At 47.2% G+C, this 23194-nt stretch overlaps 1 protein-coding gene across 4 annotated transcripts in view; it reads left to right on the plus strand.

Moving 5' to 3' along the window:
* Positions 1–23194, plus strand: part of FGFR2 (fibroblast growth factor receptor 2) — a 115736-nt gene that overhangs the window by 61927 nt on the left and 30615 nt on the right. For all 4 annotated transcript variants that reach the window (XM_085602755.1, XM_085602764.1, XM_085602738.1 and 1 more), the window contains 3 exons: positions 3049–3123; positions 5814–5983; positions 7869–7992. In XM_085602755.1, the coding sequence (XP_085458881.1) occupies positions 3049–3123; positions 5814–5983; positions 7869–7992 (369 nt within the window). The remainder of the gene's footprint in view (positions 1–3048; positions 3124–5813; positions 5984–7868; positions 7993–23194) is intronic.

Raw genomic sequence — 23194 nt, forward strand, 5'->3', positions numbered from 1 at the left:
TCCCAGTAATGGAGTTAGATGTGGCACAGCGCATCATTGACCGATTTGTTTGACACTTCAAATATTGAGTTGGCAGGGGATGTAGATTTTAGATGCCAGGGGGATCAGTAGGTCCAGTGTTGCAATAGAGGGGTGCCGCTGCAGCTTAAGAGGTGGGTATTTTGATAGAGCTGTGTTTGGAGGTCCACATGCTGGATTATCATGCAGAGCCGCAATGAGAGTAGCGGACCAAGTACTGGAAGAGCTGAGGGTGATGCGGGGGAGAGGTTGGGTTCATTGCTGGACTTGTGTTTATGTCTGTTTATCAGAGCGGTGAAGAGATGCATTTGCAGAACTGTGAATGGACATCAGTTCTGAAATGGCAGGCAGTGGTCTGAGATGCTTTGGCAGAGCTGTGCGTTGGGTCCATTCTGGATTCCGAAAGAGACTCAAAATTAGGTGCACTGATAGGGCTTTTAATTTGTTCATTTACTTTCGGCATTATTTCTGGAACATAGGATTCTCCAGGTGTACTTCAGAGCATAGTGTGGAGAGCAACACCGAGCAGCAGGAGAACAAGTGAAACAGTGGTGGCGCCCATGAGGAAAGGAGAAAGGGAGTGGTTTAGCTATATTTCAATGCACCCTAACACAGGCAAGACAAACCAGTCCTCTAACCTTGATTTGGTGGTAAAAAAACAGGACAAATTAGGGTGCAGTTGTCCTCTCGCAGCACTAGACCTTGCTGTCTGTGGAATAGAGGCTATTTACATCAATATTTATGTCGCGTTTTATAAGACCTGATGGTTGTCAGACTCCTTACATAAGAATGGTTTCCTACAGCACACAAGGTCTTAACATAAGAACAGTTTCACTCGAGGTTTTACATAAGAACAGTTGTATAGTGCATAAGAGCAGTTTACACAAGAATTAGTTTTACTAGGGATGAAGCAAAAGTACAGTTTCATTCTGCATATGAGCAGTTTACATCCGAAGGTTTCACAACTATTCAACACGATTCCAGTAGAACAATACTTGCACCATCCCCTTAGTGGTGTGTGAGGGCAACTTTCTTGACGTGAGATGGAAAAAATGTTAGGGGGCAATATGGGTGCGCACAGCATGGTGATTCTTCCTTGCAGTCTAGTCAGAAAAACATGGCCGCGGCCATAAGCATGGTGAATGGGCCAAAGCCTGTGTCTCCTCAGTGTCCCAAGCATGATCGCTTTCAGATCCTGATGTGCACGGCCACAGGTCTATAAGGCATTCCCGCCACACTGAGCTCTAGCATGATGCAGGGGATTAACTCCTGGCTGGGCAGAGCGTGGAGGAGGGATTATACTGGCACTCACTAACCAGGGAGCCCCCAGTGGAGTCATCGATTCAGGTAGACCCTGAGAAGTTGCTAGTGGGTTTGCCTTGCCCAGAAAACCTCAAAGTGCACAAGGAATTCCAGGGGCCGAAGGGAAGAGACGGGGATCAGGACCATGTCTAATGGGAAAATGGGGTCAGAATTGTCTAACAAGTCCTTTTTTTGCACTTCCCACTTAAGATTTCACCTGTGAAATCCTAATCGGCCACCATCTTGCAAAAAAAAAATAATCAGTGTAGGTCTAGATGAATGAGGAAGCACTGAGCTTTCAGCAGTAACTCAAGAGGAGGATTGGAACATGGAGCAGATTTTCATGTGCCAGTTCCAGATCCTATGGGTGAGGCAGATGAAGGCTTGTGTGAGCAGGGAATTTCCACATTTAGTTGGGATTTGTTGCTAGTAGAGGGAGGCTATCCATAGATGGAGGACTTCCTGTTAAATGAGAAGGCTGACAGAGGTGCACGGCCATGCAACTGGGGCAGGTTTCTGGAGTCGTGACTGAAATCCAGGATGTTTTGGAAACTCACGACAGTACGGCCTGTCCTCTGTGTCTATGGGTCAGCCCTCGACCAGGGCCGCAATCGTGATGTCATCAGTGGGTTGGAGGCAGCACCTGAATCTGACGATGATAGTGCATTTTGTTGCAGGCAATATGTGGCATTTGCTTTCTGAGCATTTAAGGACAGGGGAGAATTGAAAAAAAAAATATTTTCCCGAGTGTACTAAGGATAAGAGACATATGTAATAGAGCAAATTACCATATTATTTAATACAAAGCAGGGGAGGCAGTGGACCATGAGTGAGATGCATGGACATTGCTGTGTGTAGGCCCCAGGTAAAAGAAATGACAGGGGACAATGCAGGCCAGGTGTCAGGTGCTTACGCAGAGCTGTGTGTGACCTGGGTCTCAATAGTGGAGCAACAAGGGATTGTACTAGCCAGAAGCGAGGTGCATTAGCAGAGCTGTGAAAGCGCCTGAGTCTCAGTACTGGAGCTACACGTGGTAATACTGGTCAAGCGTGATGTGCATTGGCAGTGGGCTTCAGTACTGGAGTAACAAGAGGTGGTAGTATATATTATATTTACGTAGCACCTACCTAGCCTAAAGGCTGCACAGCACTTTACAGGGTTAAGGCGATGGGACGGTCAACGTGTGGCTGTAGGATTGTAGGAGTAGCTGGTTTCCAGAAGCAGTGTACTGACTGCGTCAGGACATGGTGCTCTTTACACAAGTATATCATCAGCTCTACCCTAAATTGCAGCAGGGTTCGGGCAGTCATGACTGATATCGGGATGTGGTTCCAGATCCTGGGTACATGGGTGGCTTTCCATTTTTTGGACTTCTTTGTCTCCGTCTGATATGCCAGCACCCACCGGCGATAGCTTGTCAGGCCGATGGGTGGGGTGCCGGTTGTGATGGCTTTGTAGATGATGCAGGTGATTTTGAAGATGGAGCGTTCAGGCAAGGGCAGCTGATTGAGTTCCATCAGGGTGGGCAATGGTAGTGGTGCCCATCAAGAGTGAGGTTCGTTGGTGCTAGGGCCCTGCTATCAATACCGACATGGCTGCCACAGTTGGGGATTGATGCTGTCTATGAAGCAGAATGGGGACTGTGCAATGGCCCTAAAATAAAATAATGATGAGGTGTTTTTTGGCAAAGTCTTGTTCCTAAGGTGACACGTACTGTTTTTGGTACAGATGCAAACTCATCAGGGGATGATGAAGACGACAACGACGGCTCTGAAGATTTCACAAATGACAACAACCACATGAGTAAGTTACTCCAGCATAGTCCTGGCACGTTTACTTTTAGCGCCTATAAAAGGTTTTAAGCATGCTTCGAAGAGCTACTCTTTTTCTCACACAGGAGGTCTGACGTTATCTAGAGATTGTATACCATTCGTGTGTGGGGCATACATCAGGTTTGTGAGAGGGGGTTTTGCCCCTTCTTCCCTGTCGGTGATTTGTTTTAGGGAGGAAGAGGGGGCTTTTTTAAGACCTATGCGTTTTAGGGAGCGAGAAGCTGCTCTTATGTTATTTAGGGGGAGGGAGGCCTGATGTTTGTGGGATATGCATTTTGGGGGTGTACTGTTTTGTGAGCTGTATGTGTTTATTTAGGAAGAAAGTGTGATTATTTTGTGTGTAGGATTTTTCTTGCTGGAGTTGATACCTAGAGCTCATACTATTCCAGTGCATGCACCCAGCTGTGTGATTATTTTTTGGAAGGGATTTCAGATTTTTACAAGAATTCGAGCCTGGCTATAAATACAAAAATATTTTAAAGAGTGTAGGGTTAGGAGTGGAGAGAGGAGGGGTACTGGTATTTATAGAGGATGCAGTTAATGGAGGAAATGAGGTTTAGAAAGTGAATTCTTTTTACCCTCTCCTGGCCCTTGCTTTTTTTCAAATTCCATGTTAATTAGATTTATTTCAGGAAGAGACCATTGTTGCTGAAGCAGCTCGGGCTGGCTGTCAGCCCCCTTCTTAAAAGAACGCGGCCTTGTTCCTCTACCGTGAGGGGTGGGTGGAGGGAAAACAAGGAGCGATGTCCTTTGCAGTTTGCGAGGCGCTATGTGCACCCTTGCATCGAGTGCAGGAGGAGCTAACTCATGTTATGATCTCAGGGGAGGTGCACGCTCTGTCAGCCCCCTTCTTAAAAGAACGCGGTCTTGTTCCTCTACCGTGAGGGGTGGGTGGAGGGAAAACAAGGAGCGATGTCCTTTGCAGTTTGCGAGGCGCTATGTGCACCCTTGCATCGAGTGCAGGAGGAGCTAACTCATGTTATGATCTCAGGGGAGGTGCACGCTCTGTCAGCCCCCTTCTTAAAAGAACGCGGTCTTGTTCCTCTACCGTGAGGGGTGGGTGGAGGGAAAACAAGGAGCGAGGTCCTTTGCAGTTTGCGAGGCGCTATGTGCACTCGTGCATCGAGTGCAGGAGGAGCTAACTCATGTTATGGTCTCAGGGGAGGTGCCCGCTCTTCGCTGCAGGCTGCAGTGCTTCAGCAGTTAGCGGGTAGTGCTGCAGGCTGGCTCGAGGCGCACTGACTGCACTGTATGTCACTCCCAGTACTGGCACAGCAGATCCTGAAGGGAATTATTTTAGTGTGTCAAGAGTTGTGAGTGAACTTTTGGACCGTAATCACAAGGGGAGCTGAAGGTCAGATGGAGGTGAATTGGTAGAGTTCTGTGTGTATCTGAGTAATGGAACAGCATTTGGTGTTAGAAGGTTAGATTGCACTGTGAGAGTTGTGGGTAGGTCTCAGTAGTGACATAGTTGGGATGTTGTTGGGCAGGTCTGAGGAGCCTTAGCCGATCTGTGGGGGTATCAGTACTGGAATAGCACTGGGGGCTGTAGAAAAGTGGTATGGTGGAGTGGCTGAACTTTATCTGCGTCTCTGTTCTGAATCAGTCGGTGTGCAGTATATCAGTGTAGACGTGCTGCATAGTGACATTGATATGCTGCTTGCTGGGAGGTGAGGTGGTACTGCTGAGCGCCAGTTGATATAGTTGTTTAGTTTGCGACCAACGTAGTGCTGCTGGCAGGGATCAAGGTGATGCTGTAGTAGTGTTTTGGGTGATGCTGTGGGTCAGGGTTTGAGGAGGTGCCGCTAGTTAAAGTGAATGTAGAAGGAACGTCCGGTGGGGCTTTATGCACTTACAAAACTATGTACAGATTTGGGGCTGCAAACACCTCTCCTGAACCAGATCCTTGATATTAAGTGGATGTACAGAGTATCTATTCCACTATATATGTGTTGCATTTAGTGTACAAACCTTTCTGTTATGAAAAATCTTGATATGGCTGCTCCCCTATATAATTTCTGTCCTGATGATGACCCCAAAAATTCCGTATTGAGTTGAAGCATCGACACAAACCCATTTCCTGCTATTTGTATCATTGTGAATACTATCCAATTTAATAATTGATTCATTTTTGTTCACCTCCTTGCCTACTGGACCTAAGCACGGTGCTCAGTTTTTCTGGATTTTTGTTTATCTTTTAAATAATTTACGACGGGTGGAAATATAGGCTTTTCGATAGAATTTTCATAAATTTTCCTTTATGATTTGCACTTTATTAACATTTACTATGCGCTTGCTCCTCCTCTAAAATGCTTTCATCATATTTTGCACTAATATGCTGAACTAGAAAAGACGGGCTGCTTCTATAATAATTTTGTAAGCAGACTTAAAAATGCAGACTGGGACCACTGCTGCTCCCTCTGTTGTGTGTCTAGGTATCTGTTGGCATACTGGGTCTCCTATCTCCTCTGTAGTTGGCTAAGATTGAGGCAGTGCCCCTGGCAGAGGGGTAAGATGCTACATGAGTGCTGCTCGCCAGGGCAAAGTTCTGTGTGATCATCCTTTTTTGCACATTCAGTTAACTCCATTAATATGCACATGGTCTTTATATGGAGGGTTTTGCTCTCTGCTAACAGGAAGTATCTTTGTTTGAATCAACAGGAGCTCCATACTGGACACACACAGAAAAATTGGAAAAGAGACTCCATGCTGTGCCCGCTGCCAACACTGTAAAGTTCCGCTGTCCAGTAGCTGGCAACCCTACGCCCTCCATGAGGTGGCTGAAGAACGGCAAGGACTTCAAGCAAGAGCACCGCATTGGCGGCTTCAAGGTGAGTACGTTCCGTGGTAGGGTGCCCATGTTTTTAAAGGTGTGTGTAGCATGTACTGTGCATGCTGTCTTGTTTGCAGCATGGAGAGGGGTCACGTGCATTGCATGTCAACGAAGGTAACACATGTTGTGCGCAACAGTGGAAACTGGCAAACCTACCACCATTCAGGCTCTGCTGGTGGGATTTCGGTACCTGTATATCTGGTGAAGTGCTACGGCCTCATCCAAGCATATCTGAGGTGGGGGGTGTCCGAGCCTACTAAATATACATAAATAATACAATCGCTTATGCTTTGATGTCACCTTACGTTAGCGCTATATGTTACCTAAGGCCTTCTGAAAGCATTGGGAGAACAAGAGAGGAGGAGAGGAGGCTGCAAGAGAGGGAAGGCAGAGGAAGCCTTGTGAATGTAATGAACTCTGCTAACAGGACTGCATCTCCCCAGAGGGAGCCATTGTGCATTGTAGGTCACTGGCCTTAGACAGTTGGTCAGCTGGGGAGTAAGGTAACAGAATGCATGACATGAAAGGAGGAGTACGGGACTGAAGGATGGAGCAGAACTTTGATGGAGGGAGCAAGAGAAGTGAGGAGGAAGCAGGAGAGGATAGGAAGGAACAGGAGAGGTAAGGAGAGAGCAAGGGTGATAACAATGGAGTAGGGGAGGTTAGGAAGGAGCATGAGAAGTCTGTAGTGAGCATGAGAAGTAAGGAGAGGGATGGAGATGAAGGAGGAGCTATGATGGATGAGGAGGGAGCAGTATGGTAAGGAGAGTGTGAGAGAGGTAAGCATAAGGTGTCAGGCAAAAGCACTGAAGAGGGTAGAGAGCATGAGAAAAAAAAGGAGGGTGCCGAAAATTGAATGCAGATAAATGAGAGGTAATGAGGAAGCAGACAAGTTAAAAAGTACAAATGAAAGGTTAGGGAAGAGCATAAAATGTAGGGAGGGGGCACAACAGGTAAAGAGTGGGTGAGAGATTGAAGGAGGATGCAATTGCTTGACAGTGTGAGGCATCTGGGCCTTAAAGAGAGCACGAGATCAGCACATACTGATAGATTAAAGCCCACATTCTGTTGGAGGTCGGAACACTGCATCAGTAATTCTGTACCCAGAATGAATGATACCGTGGTGGTAGGTAACTCTAAAATGTGGAAATACTGCATCACACCAAGTTTTCCCCAATTAAATGGGTTATTACCAGTACTTAATTTGAGCCGGTGGTTTCCGGTGCTTGGCACCAGCACTTAATTCGTAACCCTGGCTCTTACGATGGTGCCACTGTTTGTCTGCTTTTGAGATGAGCACAACAACAGTTGTTTAATCACTCAATATACATTAAAATAAATATTAACTGATGCCCACGCCATTCTTATACCCTTGGGTGGCCGGGAAAGGTCTGGTGGTTAGTAGTTGTGTTGGTACTGTCATTGGCCGTGGTGGCAGGGGCACTGGGGGGTGCAAGCTGCAGTGGCCTCCTGAGAAAGGCCCTGGCACTTACTTTTTTACAAACTAAGTAGTGGTTATTACTTTGTTATTGTTTCCACGCTGATTTCTGTAGGTTACTTCTCGATTCCAGGCCATATGCAGAAGACTTTCAGCTAAGTTTTCCCTTGGGGAATGTCCTTGGACTACCTGGGTGCAATAACTCTGCATATTCTGGCAGGCAGAAACACGTTTGCGTTCAAATTCTGAATTCCAAGATCTACTCAACATGAAGGCCAGAACATGTAAACCAGAGAGTATTCTTCACTAGGTCTTCACAGCCCCCTCTTGTCCCATCCCATCGGGGCAGACGTGCATGTGTGGGGCCCTCACTCCTTACCCTGTTCCTCCTGGTCGGTATGTCAGGCCTGGGTCCTCTCGCTCATCCAGTCTATCCCCTCCGCAGGTGCGCAGTCAACACTGGAGCCTGATCATGGAGAGCGTGGTCCCCTCTGACGAGGGCAACTACACCTGCATCATGGAGAACGAGCACGGCTCCATCAATCACACCTACCACCTGGATGTCGTTGGTGAGTACCCGCTGCTTGCATAACAACGTAAACTCTCTCTGTATCGCGCTTTATGCTCAGTCATGCTTGTTTATGGTACAGTAATCATTTGCAGATGATGGCGTTCCCTCATCGGCTGCACTCTTTGTATTATGTCCTCTCTCCATCTCTGTTGCTCCCTACCCGCGAGTGAGTAATGGTGACAATTGCTGGTGACTTTGCCGCATGAGCATCACTGTCTTAGTGCCTGTTGGTGTGGAGGCAAAGGCTTATCGACAGGCGGGCAGTGCTGAGGAGCAATTTAAAAAATACCGTCTTCAGTGGCCTAGGCAGCCTTGAAAATCAGAAAATTTCACCAACAGTTTGGTGGGGCTGAAGCCGAGTCAGTCACACGCTTGGTGTATAGTGCTTCATTTCTAACATCCATTACTGTTGCCAGAAATGCCTTGCCACTGTATGTGAACATTCCTAGTACTGTGCCTGCATGCCCATGCCACTGTGCTGGGAAATCTGTACCTTGTGCCTGAATGCCTCTGCCACTGTATCCAAATTTAGTCTCCATAGTACATGCTTTTTCACCTAGAAAGCCAGAATATTATTCATTTCTGGCACCAAGGGGTTGAGAGTTTACATTTCCATCTGTATTTATCTAGATTTATGCTTTCCTCATGTTATTGGCATGTTAGAAACGTAACTTTTGTTTCAATGAAAGAATGAAGTTCCGATTAGTATAGTTACGCATTTAATTTACTTTTAAATTGTAAACTCACACCTGGAGTCTGTATGGGTTCAGTGCGAGAAGTAGCCTTGCATAGTACCTTCATCTGAAAACATTAGCATACCCGTGAATCTGCAGCTATTTGAGATTCAATAGGATGCCTCATCCCTTTTCGTTCACTCCTTATGCTGTCAATGTGCATAGCTTTTACCGTGGACAGACACTACAAAGAGGAATAACTTTCTGTTTTTTCCGTTTACCTTTTTTTCAAACAGAATGTGAAACAGATTGTTTACATCTGTATTGATGTGCAAAATAAGTAAACACCTTAAACTGAGATCCTTATTTCTCATGCACTCTGCCTCCGAGGGGTCTTATGCGCCTAAAGACTGTGAGCAGGATCCGAAATAAGAAATGTGCTGACAAGAATCCATAGCTGGTTGTCCGTGGCTCACGGCTAGTGTGACGGAGCTGCTCCAGATATTCGGGTGTGCACAATCCAAGATGCTACACTTCACCTGGTGGAACGAGGCACATCTCGCGGCGCTAAGATCTCTCCTGCCAGGTGTGGAGGTGGCGGGTCCCGTACACGGAAAGCACTCTGAGAGAATGTGCTGGAATGGCCGCCGCTTGCAGTGACAACACCTGTATGTGGCGGGAGCCGGGTGTTCTTTGTGCAGTTGGAACACACCTACGGTGTCGGAGCCTGCCAGCGCCGCCCTCCCAAACACAACACTCTCCCGGGCTGCACCGAGGTCCTGCCCTCCAGAGGTCAGTAGTGCGCAGGGGCCGCGCCCGGCGCCACCGAGCTCTTGGCTCGGTCTGTCTGGGGTGGGCGGGGAACTGAGTCACTCTCACGTGTGGTTACCTCAGCTTTCATATGCAATTCTCGCGCTTTTTTCCACAGGCCAGTCCCGCGCACTTCTGTGCGAGTGAGGTGCTTTTGTGTCTGAGCCCTACCGCCTCGCCTCAACATGCACTCCCTCTGGCTGTGCCTGCCAGCCACTATTGGCATTAATAAGAGTGGGTTTGATTTATGAAGGTCTAGGGCAAGATGAGACAGCCGCCCCAGCCAGGGCGGGGTGTTGGTTCAGGAGAACTCGTTCTTGCTCCCCTCCCCAGGAGCTGACGGAAAGGCTCGATAGTGCACTTGCGCGCGCTCATCTGTCAGGGCGCGCGCATTCGCCCAGGTCAGAATAGACCCAGGCAATGGGCACAGTAAGAGAGCAAGCTGCGGCGAGGGGGGTAATATGACAGGGCTGCAGTGAATGCAGAAGCCGGGGGTCGGGGAAGGGATTGATGTGTTCAAATGGGGGATTGTGGGAGCAAGCTGAGGTGAAACTGGCAGTGTAAGCAGCGTGGTGACTGGAGCTGCAAATAGATGTCCAGTGCGCAGGAGAACCGGGGTTCGGTGCAAACAAAAACAGGGGGAGGCAGTGACGAGTTGCAAACAGCACGGACCTGTTATTTTGTCGAATTATTTCTCCCGTGGAAGGAGGAAGCAAGGGCCGGGTATCACCAATACGTGCGCTCTGCCTCAGCCCTTGGAATTGAAGTTCCATCGAGGGGGAAGAAAATTGAAAGGCGCTTGCCTCTCCACCTTCAAGACCGCACATAATGGACACTTGAAGTCATCTTGTTCTGTTGACTTAGATTCCGGCTACTGTACAGTTCCCCTTATATCAGCCTAATAACGTAGGGACTTTCTCTGCACGCTGCCTGAACACAGTGGTGGCTAGCGGTTATAAAATATGGTGAGGCGCAATGGTGCCAAACTCACCATAAATGCTGCTCCTTTCCCCAGCATGGCACTTCTTCCCCGCGTACAATAGCAGGAATGGAAGGTTTTCCTTCCTGCTCAGTGAAACGCGAATACAACCAGTCCTAGAGCTTATCTCGTGCTGTTTTTGACATGAGAGCCGCTCCAGGACTGGTTGGGGCAGGCTAACCCAGCGCTCATTTTGAGGCTGGGGGCCTGTCCCAGCAATCCCCCGTCTGTTTCGCAGGCCGGGAATTGCTGGGTCTACATTCAAAATGTCAGACTGGCTGTAGAAAGACAGCCGGCCAACCCGACATGCACACTGAAAGGGGCAGCAGTAATCCTGCAATCAGTGGCAGCTGGCATCTAGCGGGGGTGCACGTGCGGGAAATTATAAAATAAATAACGCAACATCCTCGCTCCGGACCTCTTCTTAAACTGGAACCGGATGCTGGAACTCCCTTGCCCAATCCTGGTGCTGCTCACATGCAGCATGTGAGCAGCACCGGGATTGGTGGGAGCAGCCTCATTAGCCCTCCACAGTGCCCTGGAGGCTTGCACTGTCTCTCAACCCAGCTGTCTTAAGACAGGGGGGTTGTGAGGCTTAAAGTGCACATGTGTGGCTGGCCAATGCAAGACGGCCGGCCAAAAAGACATGCGCACTTTAAACAGTGCAATAGCCAGCCCACCCTCCTCTCTGCTGCTGTCAGTCAGCAGCGGCTCACCCCCGTCCTGACTGTCAGCTTGGAACGGGGGATGAAAAATAAAATGGTGATAAATTACTACCTTATTTTTTATCTCAGGGGCTTTCGGGGATTGGGAAATTTAGGCCCCTGCCTGCAATAGCAGGATTCACCCCTGCCTTATGCTCACACTGTGCATGGTGCAAGCTGGTGGCATAATAAAATGGCATTATTATGGCATTGCATTTATGTGTGTTTTATCGCTGCGCCTGCAGCAGGAGGAGCGACACTCCTTCACTCTTTAGCAGGAGCTGCTCCTGCCTAAACAGGCCTGTATTCATTGCCTTCACTGCCCTGCCTGCACCCCCCCCCCCCCTTACGTCCTGCTTAGAAACCAGCCCGAAACAAGCATTGGCAAAACCAATAGTTACGGTATTGGCCACTAGCCTTTTGGCAATTCTTGTTTTGTTCTTTCATGGTTTTTGAAAAACCTTATTGCTCAGGCCTGCCGGGCCTTCATCAATCCAAAAATATTTTGTCTTTACCCCAAAAATGTTTTAGTCTATAAAAACACACACATTACCATAGCTCTCCCTGGCACTGAAAGTAACTACTTTGTGGGAGGGATGTGCTCCCTGTAAAAAAGGCAACATGCCTTCATTCATTGTGAAGTCAGCCAATAGCTGAAGTGGGCTGGCGCTTTGCCCATTGATGCATGCTGCGGTGCCTTTAAGAAAGAGAGACAGGAAGAAAGAAGGTGAGAAAGAAAGAAAGAAAGAAAGAAAGAAAGAAAGAAAGAAAGCAAGCAAGAAATAAAGAAACAAAGGACCGAACGAAGGCATAAAATTAATGTCCGGAAGAAAGAAAAATAGAAAATGAAAGAGAAAGAAGGTAAAAAAGAAAAAGAACGACAGAAAGAAAAACAATAATAGAAGAAAGAAAAAGATTAATAAAAAAGAAAGAAGTAAAAAAAGCATGTGCGACGAACACATCCGAGCCCGATGGCTCGGAAGATGGAGCCGATGCCCATGCGCACTATTGTCCAAAGGAGGAGTCACCTATCTTGTGACTTCCAAAGACTTGTTCCAATACAACAACAAAGGGCAAACATCCAGGCCCAACACCAGATGGCGATCTATGCCACAGTGTGTGCATCTGCAGCTCTACATGCCAAGAACTGATGCATACTGGTAAGTAGCATTTTTCCGTATAGTTTGGGTTCCTATCAAACGACCGAAAAGACAGCGTAGATATCCATAGAAGGTCTAATGGAAACCTTTTTAAACAAATATATATATATATATATATATATATATATATGAAGAAAAACCCTCTCAGCGAGAAGGAAATGAGCCGCACACATCTCGAGAGAACTGGCAGGTTTAATTGCATATTCAAAGCACTGGTATTGTTGTAGTCCCTGATGCATTTCGGTCTCTTAGACCTTTTTCAAAGGGGAAACCAGGAGCATCCATGAGGCTGAGAACACGAAGGAAACCATATTTGCTGCTTTTAAAATGTTTGCCCCGTGGTGGGCGTCACGATAGACTTTTCTTTTGAGCATTGTGGTTCCTGTAGTCTGTTCCCAGTCCCGCAATTAATACCCTTCAGTGGGTGATGCTTTAAGATTTATTTGGCTTTTTGCTGTGTTTCTCGTGATCCCCGTGCACACTAACTTTCGAGTTTGCTGAGGCCCAGAACCAAGGTCAAGTCCCTGGTGGGGACTGGACACATATGCACGCTGGCTTTTTTTTAGGTGGCTCGACCAGTTTTATCTGTGATACAGTGTGTCACCGCCACCCCCCCCAAAAGTCACTCCTAGAGATGCCGCAGTGCACGTGTGGATCTAGCTCAGTAAGGATGCGGTCGAGTCTGCGATCACAGGACTCTATATAGCTTCTAATCTCAGGCGGACTCAGGGATTATCAGCCAAACCTTGGAGACAAAAAGCTCAGGCCTGGGGTTCTGGGCTCACTTCAGAAAGTATCGACCCCTGTGTGGATTGTTTTCATCATGCCAATGAATCCACCTGCCTATGGGATCTATTTGGGCTCAGTTTCGTCCTGTCCATTTTTCCCTTCAACGTGTAAACAACCTAGCCCTCACCTCAGCTGGACTGTTCCTTCACCAGGCCCTAAATGAGTAAACTATCCACTGAGGTGCTTCTCTGGAAAACAGCTGGGACAATTCTAGAATGAAAGGTGACAAGAGTCTAATCAGGGCTTTGGGTAAAGCCTCTCCAGTGTGTCCTGAGCAGAGAGATGCACCGGGATACAAGAGAGGGCCTTGGATCCCCTTAACGTGCATGTATCTGGTATCCCTGACAGCGTAATGGCTGGGTACGATCGTAAAGCTCCCTACCTGGTGCCCTGCAGCCTACACAAAGAAACACATGGCAGGTCCATATTGCCCGTACCGGTGAGCTCTGCCTAAGGTGGGGCAGTCTGATCAGGGTCGGACTGGGACAAAAAATAGGCCCTGACACCAAAATAAAATAGTGAACCAGATATCTAAAAAAAAGGGCCCACATTTGCACCAGGCCAGTTTTGAACTTGCAAAGACGTGCTGTATAAGTGTTTTGCAATGTATGTAAGACTGCATAGAGTTGAGCTAGCTGCAGCCAATGTTTGTGTTAATATCAGTCAAATTATTAAGAAAAACGGCCCACCTGGCCATAAAACAGGCCCACAAACTGACCAGTCAGACCAGACCATCGGGCACTCCCTGCTTGCCCTAGAGGCCAGTCTGACCCTGGGTCCAGTGGCGTAGCTACGGGGGTGCGGGGAGGGTGGGGGTGCGGTCCGCCCCAGGCGGCACTATTTTAGGGGTGGCCGGTATCGAAATCAACACGACACAAAATCATCATTGGCTGCCAAAGTGCATTGCGTAGCATAACTAAGCCTTGATTAGCCAGTGTGTGTAAATGCTACTGCCTTGCACGCACCACGTTAGCTTATTTTAAAAGTGTACCTTCATGTTTGGGTCCGGGGCCGTCAATCTGGTAGCGCGCGAAAGCGCTACCAATGACGGCCCTGCAAACATTTATCATGCAGAGCCCACTCATGGCAGACTTGTAAACTGTCCTGTTGTTTAGCGCGCTGCACGCACCAACGCACGTGGTGACGTGCATGCATGCATCCAGTGACTGACACCTCACAAGCTGTTGACCCGAACCGACTCTCTCCCAGTCTCAGCCCAGAAGCCAGTGGTTCTCAATCTGTGCGCTGGGACGCTCCTCTGCGCCGTTAGGGGCGCCGCAAACAGATGCACATCAATTTGGGAACCACTGGACTAATCCCTTCCTTTTACATCGCTGCTACTTTGCTCTACGACCTAAGTTGAAACTCGTTCTTTCTGTTCTGCAGTTCAGTTCCAACTGAAGTTTTCCTTTCGGTGTACTGATCTCTTTAGTAGGTCACAGCAAGACAATGCAGGGCGTGGAAGTAGGCAGTGCTGACGCTCCGATGTAGAAGTTGCGCCAACAGGAGAGCCACTGCCAGCATCAGCCAGAGGTAGCCCACAAAGGTCAGCTTAATGGCCGTGCCAAGCGCGGATAACATTTCCCAGGCAGCTGACTTGCAAAGGTAAGAAAGAGTGCGTGTGCTCAAAGGTGCCTCACTGTTTTATTAGAAAGGAGCAACACGGACGCGTGTTTGCTGTTACCAAGTGTGCGGAGCCTGCAGGTGGTGATTTTGTAAACACAGTGGCATCATCTCATCCTGTGTTGTTAGCAATCAAATTGAATTAGAATATCAGTGACTTTCTGAAGAGTTGTTCACACTTGCTCTGCAGTCTTAAAGCGAGGATATTCCATGTACAAGTTCTGAGGGATAGAATACAAAAACCACATTTCCCCAAGAGCAAGAATTAAGAGTTTCTTGCATCAGTGGACTGCTTCAACTCAGCATATAACCAGTTTGTAAACTGTCCGTAATTTGTAGCCACGCCTTGAAACCAACTACTTGTAGGAATCGAAATTTTTGATTTTCGTATGTAAAATGATTTTTCCCCCGTGGCTATTAGGTGTAGAATTTTAGCATTGTACAAGTGCACGCGCAGTTGAGGTCTTTCAGATTATCCTAGAGAAACACTGTGCTCCGAGATGTTAGACTTGCTCCCAGTTAGTGACACTCGACGTATCTTCATATGCTGTTCCCTTTATGCTTTCTTTTTTATTGCACACAAACGCATTGCCCTGCTCAGAGTTAAGAGCATGCTTTGGATCTGCAATTATGAATGAACTTATTCTAAGAAGCAAATAGGTCAGACTTTTTTTGTAATGCATGTTATGTAACACAGGTGGACATAATGATGATTGTGGTTTGTGATTTATTTTTGTATGTCTGTGTTTGTATGGATTTTTGAGTGCATAACAGGTACATTGCTTTATCCATGTAATATATACATAGTTGAAATTTGGACTGATAGTGATACAGTTAAGATGGGTCAGTTAAATTAAAACATGATCACTTTATCAACATAAAACAAGCTAGAATCGTAAAATCTGTAAAAAGAAAATTTGGATGGAATAATAGTAGAGGGGAGAGTGACAGCGGGACCAAGGTAAGTCCCCTCCTGCTGCGGCATTGACTTAGTGCTACTGGTACTTGAGGGGGATAGAGGTTCTACGGGTCAGCAAGTCCAAGATGACCAACTCCTTCCCTGGACAAACTGATGGGGCTTGAAGGGAGACGGTCAATCCCTCCACCCCGGGATGTAGAATGAGACTGCTGGCATACTGAGTGAGCTTCAGTGGAGAAGCGAGAGCAGGCCCAGGATGACCAATACTCCACGTGCACACTGTGTGCGCACTGCGGGCAGACAGAGGAGACAAAAAGTAAACACTTCATCTCTGAGACGCTGTAAGAGCACATCTGGCACACAGTGTCCAGCAAAGGCTGGATGGAAGGCCCTCTAGCACCTGCATCCATGAATGTGCACACAGCTGCCACTGTGGGGTCTGCAGGCGAAGAGAGAGCCTGTATGATATTTTACCTTCATCGGCTTCATCCCAATTATTTTCAGGGAGAAAAATGGAAGTACTTCCAAGGCCAGGGTTCCATCACCCCACCCGCAAAAAAAGAGTAACATAATGGGGAGCCACCGCCAACAGCCAATACGTCAAGAGAGCCGTGATTTGAAAAAGTTTAGGAACCACTGCCATTAGCGAGTGACTTGCTTCACGTGTCACTCTGACTGAGTGAGTCAGTTGAACCTCGGGTGCCTGGCTGGGGCAGGTCGTGTGAGAGTAATACTTTTTTTGAGGTGGCACTTCTGAAAAGATAAAATACGCGTCACTCTGGGGGTGACGTTAGGGAAAGGAGGACAGCGCACCGAATAGAAGTGCTTTCTGTGTCATGTGTAGAGAGAGAGAGTGTGTTGCAGGCTCTGGCCTTGCCCTTGGACCCGGGGACAAACCTTCACAGTAACAGGGAAAGTGTTTTAAATGGGCCTGCACATGTAAATATTTTTCTCTTCAGTAATGGAACATTATTTTGCAGCTTTGTAGCAGTGTAGTTGTGTTTAAAGTAGAAGAAAGTTCCTTGTATATTAAGCAGTTTTGGGCAACAAACAAAATGGCAAGTTAACTCTGGTGATTGATTTACCTGCTGGGGAGAGATGGGAGTTTCGTCTAGTGGCAGTTTTCACTTGTGTAAGGTAGCCCAGAGGGTTAATATCGTAGCAAAAACGTATTTGCATTGCTGATGTGACATTCCATGTTTGCAGTGACTTCTGAATGACATTCCACAGCAAAACGTAACACTTCAAAAACACTTTAAACTGTGTTAAAATAATGAATTGTGCTTTAAGTCATAAGCTTGGACATCGTAGCACTATAAATACAGAAGTCGTTAACCACCACTCCCTACCTCCCTGCCAGCCAAAAATCTGTTGCTTTACTGTCTGGTTACATTCATCTGCAATGACGGAACTAATCTATAAGATTTCATAATGCAAACAAATGCATTTCCTACTGACTACTTTAACTTGGATTTATCTTTAAACATACAGTGTGCCTTTATTTTGAATGCTGTTACCTGAAGGTGAAGACAATCAAAACTAGTGACTGAATAAACCTATTTTGTCCTCCAACCCTCATCCCCCTCGTCCGGCCTGGTACTGCCCCAGCTGCAGCTCTCAAGTTAGTCTAGTGATCAGGTGCGCTGGACTCACCTGTAGTATTCTGAAGGTGCTGCCGGGCAAAGCCTGCAGAGTGCGTGGTGGACCGGTCTGCAGACATTGCTGAGGTTACCTACAGGCCCAAGGCCTGCCAGGCAAGGCTACTCTTTGACCTTCTTAGTCACTGTCTCTTGCTGTTACACAAGGTGCTCCTAAGTACTAGTTAGCAGTGCCCCCTTTAAACTGCGCCCGCCACTGCCCACTGGACAGTCTAGAGGGACCCCTTCGTGATTGAAGGCCAGGCGCTGGTGATGGCTAAGTTGCTTGCTATCTTTAGGCAAACTGTCCATAGGGCAGAATCTGGGCTGTTCACAGCAGAAAAATTCCCCCACACTGTTCCAGTGCCAGCTGCCTGCCAGCAGCACAATCATAGAGAGCACGCTGTGAGAGTCTCGCAATGCTATTTGCGTGGTGAGCATGGTAACAGGAAATAAACCAAAATTCAGCCACTGGCTGGGATTTTCGTTGCAGGCTTTCTGTTGATGGTACAGAAGTGCCGGATCCTGGCTGTGTTTATGTTCTGCAGTGACACCAGATCACCAGGTGGAGGGCCGGGCCTGGTACAAATGTATTTAAGCTGCAGGGCAGTAGTATATGTGTGTTTTTAGAGAAGTTTTGATGCCATAGGTCACAACGCTACTCCCTAACAACCAAAGTGTAGTCGGTTATAAGCTCCTAATTGCGGCGCTGGACAACCAGTAGCGCAACAGGTGCTGGTAGTAGCTGCTTTTATCATAATATGAAGCAACGTGTTGTGATTCTTCCAGGAGCTATAGTATGCGTGACTAACACATTTTAGTGCGGTGATGTGGACATCAGTACTAAAATGCCTTAGTCCAACTCCTAATGCGTGGTACTTGGCAAGACTGTAATACTCCTGCTGCAAAGGACCTGTGCCATGCATATCAAAGAATAATATTTTATGGGCACAGCTCAGTGGGTTACTTCTTTTGTCACAGAGATTCTGTTGTTACTGTGTAGTTCATAAGCTACATTCGTAATCTAGAACAGTGAGCTATGAACTGCTATCTAAGAGCTGCATGGTACATGTTAGAAAAGGATGTGTTTTTTCTCAGTCTTTCTATTTTGATGTTGCTAAGAAAGGTTTGTTTGGGTAGAAATACATTTTTATTAAAGTCGATCCTAAATACTTGTGTTATTTTCTGAGTCTGTCCTTCTCCAGACCAAGCACTCTTAAAAAGTGCCTACCAGCATGGGTGGTATATGAATCTTACACTTTTTGGTGGTCTTTGCCTTATATAACATTTTCTATGCACTAATTCACAAACGTATGATTCATTGTGTCTGGATGTGTGATTTTGAAAATGTGGAAAGGTTTTGCTTTAGGAGCAGGGATTAATGAAGTCATTTTTAAATGTGGACTGTAACATCTGCAGTTGTAAAGCAAGCATTCAAGCCTTTGGGCATTCTGGCTGTTAGATAAGATGTTTGTTACTGATGAGGTATGTTTCACACAAGATTCCCTGTTAGGCACACTATGTCATACCACCTTCAATTCTGATCTGCTCTGGAGGCACCATGTTTGTTGAGACTAAGTGTGGTGGGTCAGCACATGCAAAGAAGGTGGGACTGTGTCTGACAAAGGGTAGGGTGTTGAAAATGCACTGGAGAAAGTTAATTATCATGAATTTCCAATGAATGCATGATGATGCATAAAGCACAATAATGTATGAGATTCCATACATACTAGATGGTACCTCTGCTGTGAGAGAACTCATGTAAAGGCGTGCACCATATGCTGTACACACAAACACACACATGACTCCCCTATGATGTCCCATTATTTTTCCATCTTCTTTGTCTAAGGGTAGTAATAGTTAGGGACGTCTCTCAGCCTTGCCATTATCATTATCCCATACATACTTGATGGTACCTCTACCTTGACACTCTTATTTAGAGGCATACTCCCATTCTGTGTGAACCGTCTTTCTCCAAGGGCAGCAGCAGGCAGGAGTGTCTCAGAGCTTAGCCAGTAGCATTTTTCCATACACACTAAATGGTACCCTTGTTTTGAGAGATCTCATGTAGAACATGCTCCATAAGTAGCATGCACACACAGTACTCCCTAGTGCTGACCCCAGTCTGTGTGCCCTATCTTTCACCCAGTACAGTAGTAGGCAGGGGTGTCTCTGAGCTTATCCAGTAGTATTCTTCCACATATACACAATGATAGAGATCTCATGTAAAACATGCACCATAAACAGTATGTAACTTTATACTCCCCCAGAGCGGCCCCTATTCTGTTTCCGTGTGAACAGGACATGGAGAACCCTATATGCCAACGAGAAGCAGGGTAATTGTATTATATTCCATCAATAGTCCTGTGGGACTTATTTATGTTCTACTTCAATCTTATTTTTAAAAAATGTGTGTAGATTCAATTCTATTAGTCAGAAGAAAGGTACAGGATGCCTTCTTATTTGAATAGAAGTTAATTTGTTGTCTAGGAACGATATAGCTCATAAATAGAAAAATAGAAAATACTCATGTAATGAAAGATGTAATGAAGATGAACTGTAAACATCTGCGTCGTTGACACAGTGTACTGTGCTGTAAACAGGACCTGCATTGCTGACATGGATTATCTTTAGGGTTTTTTTATGGCCATTATTGAGAAAGGTGTATATATATTCGTTCACACTTTGAGCATTTCTGAGATATTGATCCATGCTTTTGCCTTGAAATTTAAGGAGCTGATTATAGTGCCCATTAGTGATCCATTGCAAAGTCAGTTTTAGGAGCTGCTCTGCTTAAAGCCATGAGTGGCTGATAGGTTTAAAGGAGCTGCACAGCCTGAGAGGTCACTGATCAATGGTGATATGAGAACCCGACTGCGCGTATGATGAAGAACTATTAGCGACGATACTACGTTTCTCTCGGACCTCTTTCAAGTGCTCGCCGGCCTTTTTCCCCAGCACCCCCCCCCCTCCCCCCCCCCCCCCCCACGGCAATCTGAGGTATAGCCCCGGGCGCCACAAGCTCTAGCTACGCCTCTGCCTGGGTCTGGTCCCTTCTTTTGGTTTTGAAGCGGAAGTCGTATGTACCTCACCCTCGAGCTCTGCCTTCCACTCACTGGGCTTCGTGCCGCATTTGCTCTACCACGGTCTCGCAGCACCTGTAAGTGGTTAGAAGGGTAATAGGAAAATACTGGAACCTTCCACCCGAGGCACGCGCCCCTTAAACGTGCAGGTGAGAGAAAAAAAGCAGCTTGACGTTCAGCTGGGTCGGGATCGCGGCAGTGTCCTGTGGAAATTTCTGGCCGTCAGAGGCACCTTTGTTGGGTCAGTAACCGCAAGGGGAAAACAGCCCACTTCAAAGGCGGCCTCTGCAATCCGTAGGGGCCAAATAAACACCATTTTCTAGGTGTCTGCCTCACTTCTGAAACGAATTTGGGAGAGATGTTTACATTACCCATAAAAAAAAAAATGTTTTTTTTACATGAAAAGTTTAAAAAGCGAATGCATAGTGATGTCAGCGTTTAGAAATAACACGCACCGCAATGGAATAATTTAATGAGTGCAGCGCCGAGGAGTTCTTCTGCGACCACAAGTTAAACAGGCTGTCTGTTTGGAGAGCCCATGCCAGCCTATGTCGGGGCCTGGAATCCCTGCTGAGGCCCGGGCTGCCAAGCGCCGTGAAAGGGCTCATTGTTCCCGGGTCGGAGCGGCTCGCGCACTCCGCTCCCCTGTGAGCCTCTGCGCCATGTTGGGGCGGTGAGATTGCGGGAAAGCAACACCACGTCGCGCATCCCGTCTGCGGAAAAAAGAGCATGGCAAGGCCGTGTGGCCGCCGTTGATAGAGCACGCGGTGGCACCGAGATTTAGGCAGGGTGCTCGCTACCTGACACCTGATAATGTGCACAGAAAGTGTGACGTCGCACGAGGTCTCTAAAGAGAAATAATGGTGAAGCATTGCGGGCAGCACAGAGAAATCATGTTGCAGCACTGTTACTTATGCACCCGCAGCACATTGTAGAACCATGCTTGTGTAAATAAGGCTGTCATTGATTCTGGGCTCGTGCGGATGGAACGTTTTGTGGTACCTGAAAGCGCATAGTGACGCCTCTATCGGCATAAAGAAAGCTGATGGCGACCATAGGGCCTATAGGCACGAAACCCTGTTGCGAGTCACCATGTCTCCTGGCCCCACAGTACCCATCTAGAACACAACTGGGGTGGCGCGGATTCTGATGACAAAGCCAACAGACTACCCTTCCCAGGGAAATGTCACAGTGTTGTGGGTCCTGCCCCGCTTTAGAGTGCAGTGTTTATTTCCAGCAAATTTAGGTGAAGTGGTAAAGTTCATATCAGACGTCTAGTGTTCTAGTTCCATAGCCAAAAGGTACCATTGGAGCATATTGACTTCTGTTGTGTGCCCTCTCCAATGACCAGCCCACCTTAATAGTGATAGTGTCAGTGGTTTTCTTTATAGCTCTCATTTCCTGTGCTGAGCAGGTTTCTAGCCCCCCCCCCCCCAATATTTTCATATAATGCCAAAAGACTGGAGTAAATTACAAGACCTTTTTTTTTCTTTGGTTTTGTGGTGGTAGGCAGTTACTCCAGGAGGAGGTAAATTGTTTGGAACTCAGATACTTTATTAAAAATAATTACACTCAATAAACGTAATGTCTGGCTGAGCTATATCTTTTAAGATGGCCTGATTTGGAGGCGGGGGTTATAGAATGAAACCCCAAAAATGTACTACACTCCTCTTAGTTCTCTAAAACCCCAATAAATGTTTTCTGATGTCTCTGCGTACGCAAAGTGCCATCAAGTGCTAAGAGTATCCTGCAAAGTCGTAATGGAAAGGTGGCCACCCTAGCTGTGATAGCTGTACAACCTTGAAGAATGTATACTAGTTCTGTGGCACCAGCAACTGCACAGAGAAAGCATTGTGTGGCACAGAGCTATTTGTGGAGAATCACCTGCTCAGACCTGGTAAAGATATTATGCCACAGCCATGGGGCCTGCAGAGTGCACACCATGCTGTGGCAGCTGGCTGTGCACAGATATTGTGTGCTGTGGCCCCATTGGCATGAGCAGAGAAATCACGTCTTCGAACAAGGTCTGCCTAATGCTAGAGAAAGAGTGTGTTTTGGCCCCGGGGCTTGAGAAGGTAATGCTTATCATGACACTGTGATGTGCAAGAAGAGAATGGCTTTTGGCACCAGGAACTTCAAAGAAAATGTTTGGAATTACTCCATGAACAGAAACATTGTGCCTTGACACCACACCCTGTGCAAAGCAGTCACGTCATGCACTGAACCTCTGCAGCGAAAGCACATTTTGGCACATGTCTACAGAGAGAACGGACCTGTTGTACCTGGACATGTGAGAGCCTCATGCCACACTAATAGTAGAGAAAGACTGGGGCTGGCGGAGAGGTAGCACTGCGTGGCACCATACGTGCAGAGAAAATGTGGGCCGTGACACAAGGCCCGTTGGCAGAAAACGCATGCAGTGGTAACATGGTCTGCAGAGAGTGATAGCCGTATGCTGAAGGAAAGAAAGCATGTCATGGCTGCACACCGTGATACTGGGGCCTGTGTAGAGAAAGTGTCGCCTGGCACAAGACCTGCAGCAACAGAGCCACCTGGGAAAAGTGCCTGCAGAGAAAAAGCATGCCATAGCACTCTGCCAGCAGCGAGAGAATGAGCGGTGGCATCCAGACATGGCACAGAAAGCAAAGCGCAGCACTGGGGCCTGTGGGAAAAGGAGCAACAAGACACTGGCGCCTCCCAAGTGCACAATGCATGCTGGCACTGAACAAGCGGAGAGAATGCATACTGTGGCAACAAGACATCAGTTGTTGTGGCACGAGGGCTGCGAAGAGAATGGCCAGAGTGAAAGTGCAAATGGGGCC

Source organism: Triturus cristatus, chromosome 1_2 (assembly GCF_964204655.1).
Source record: "Triturus cristatus chromosome 1_2, aTriCri1.1, whole genome shotgun sequence".
NCBI classification, from domain to species: Eukaryota; Metazoa; Chordata; class Amphibia; order Caudata; family Salamandridae; genus Triturus; species Triturus cristatus.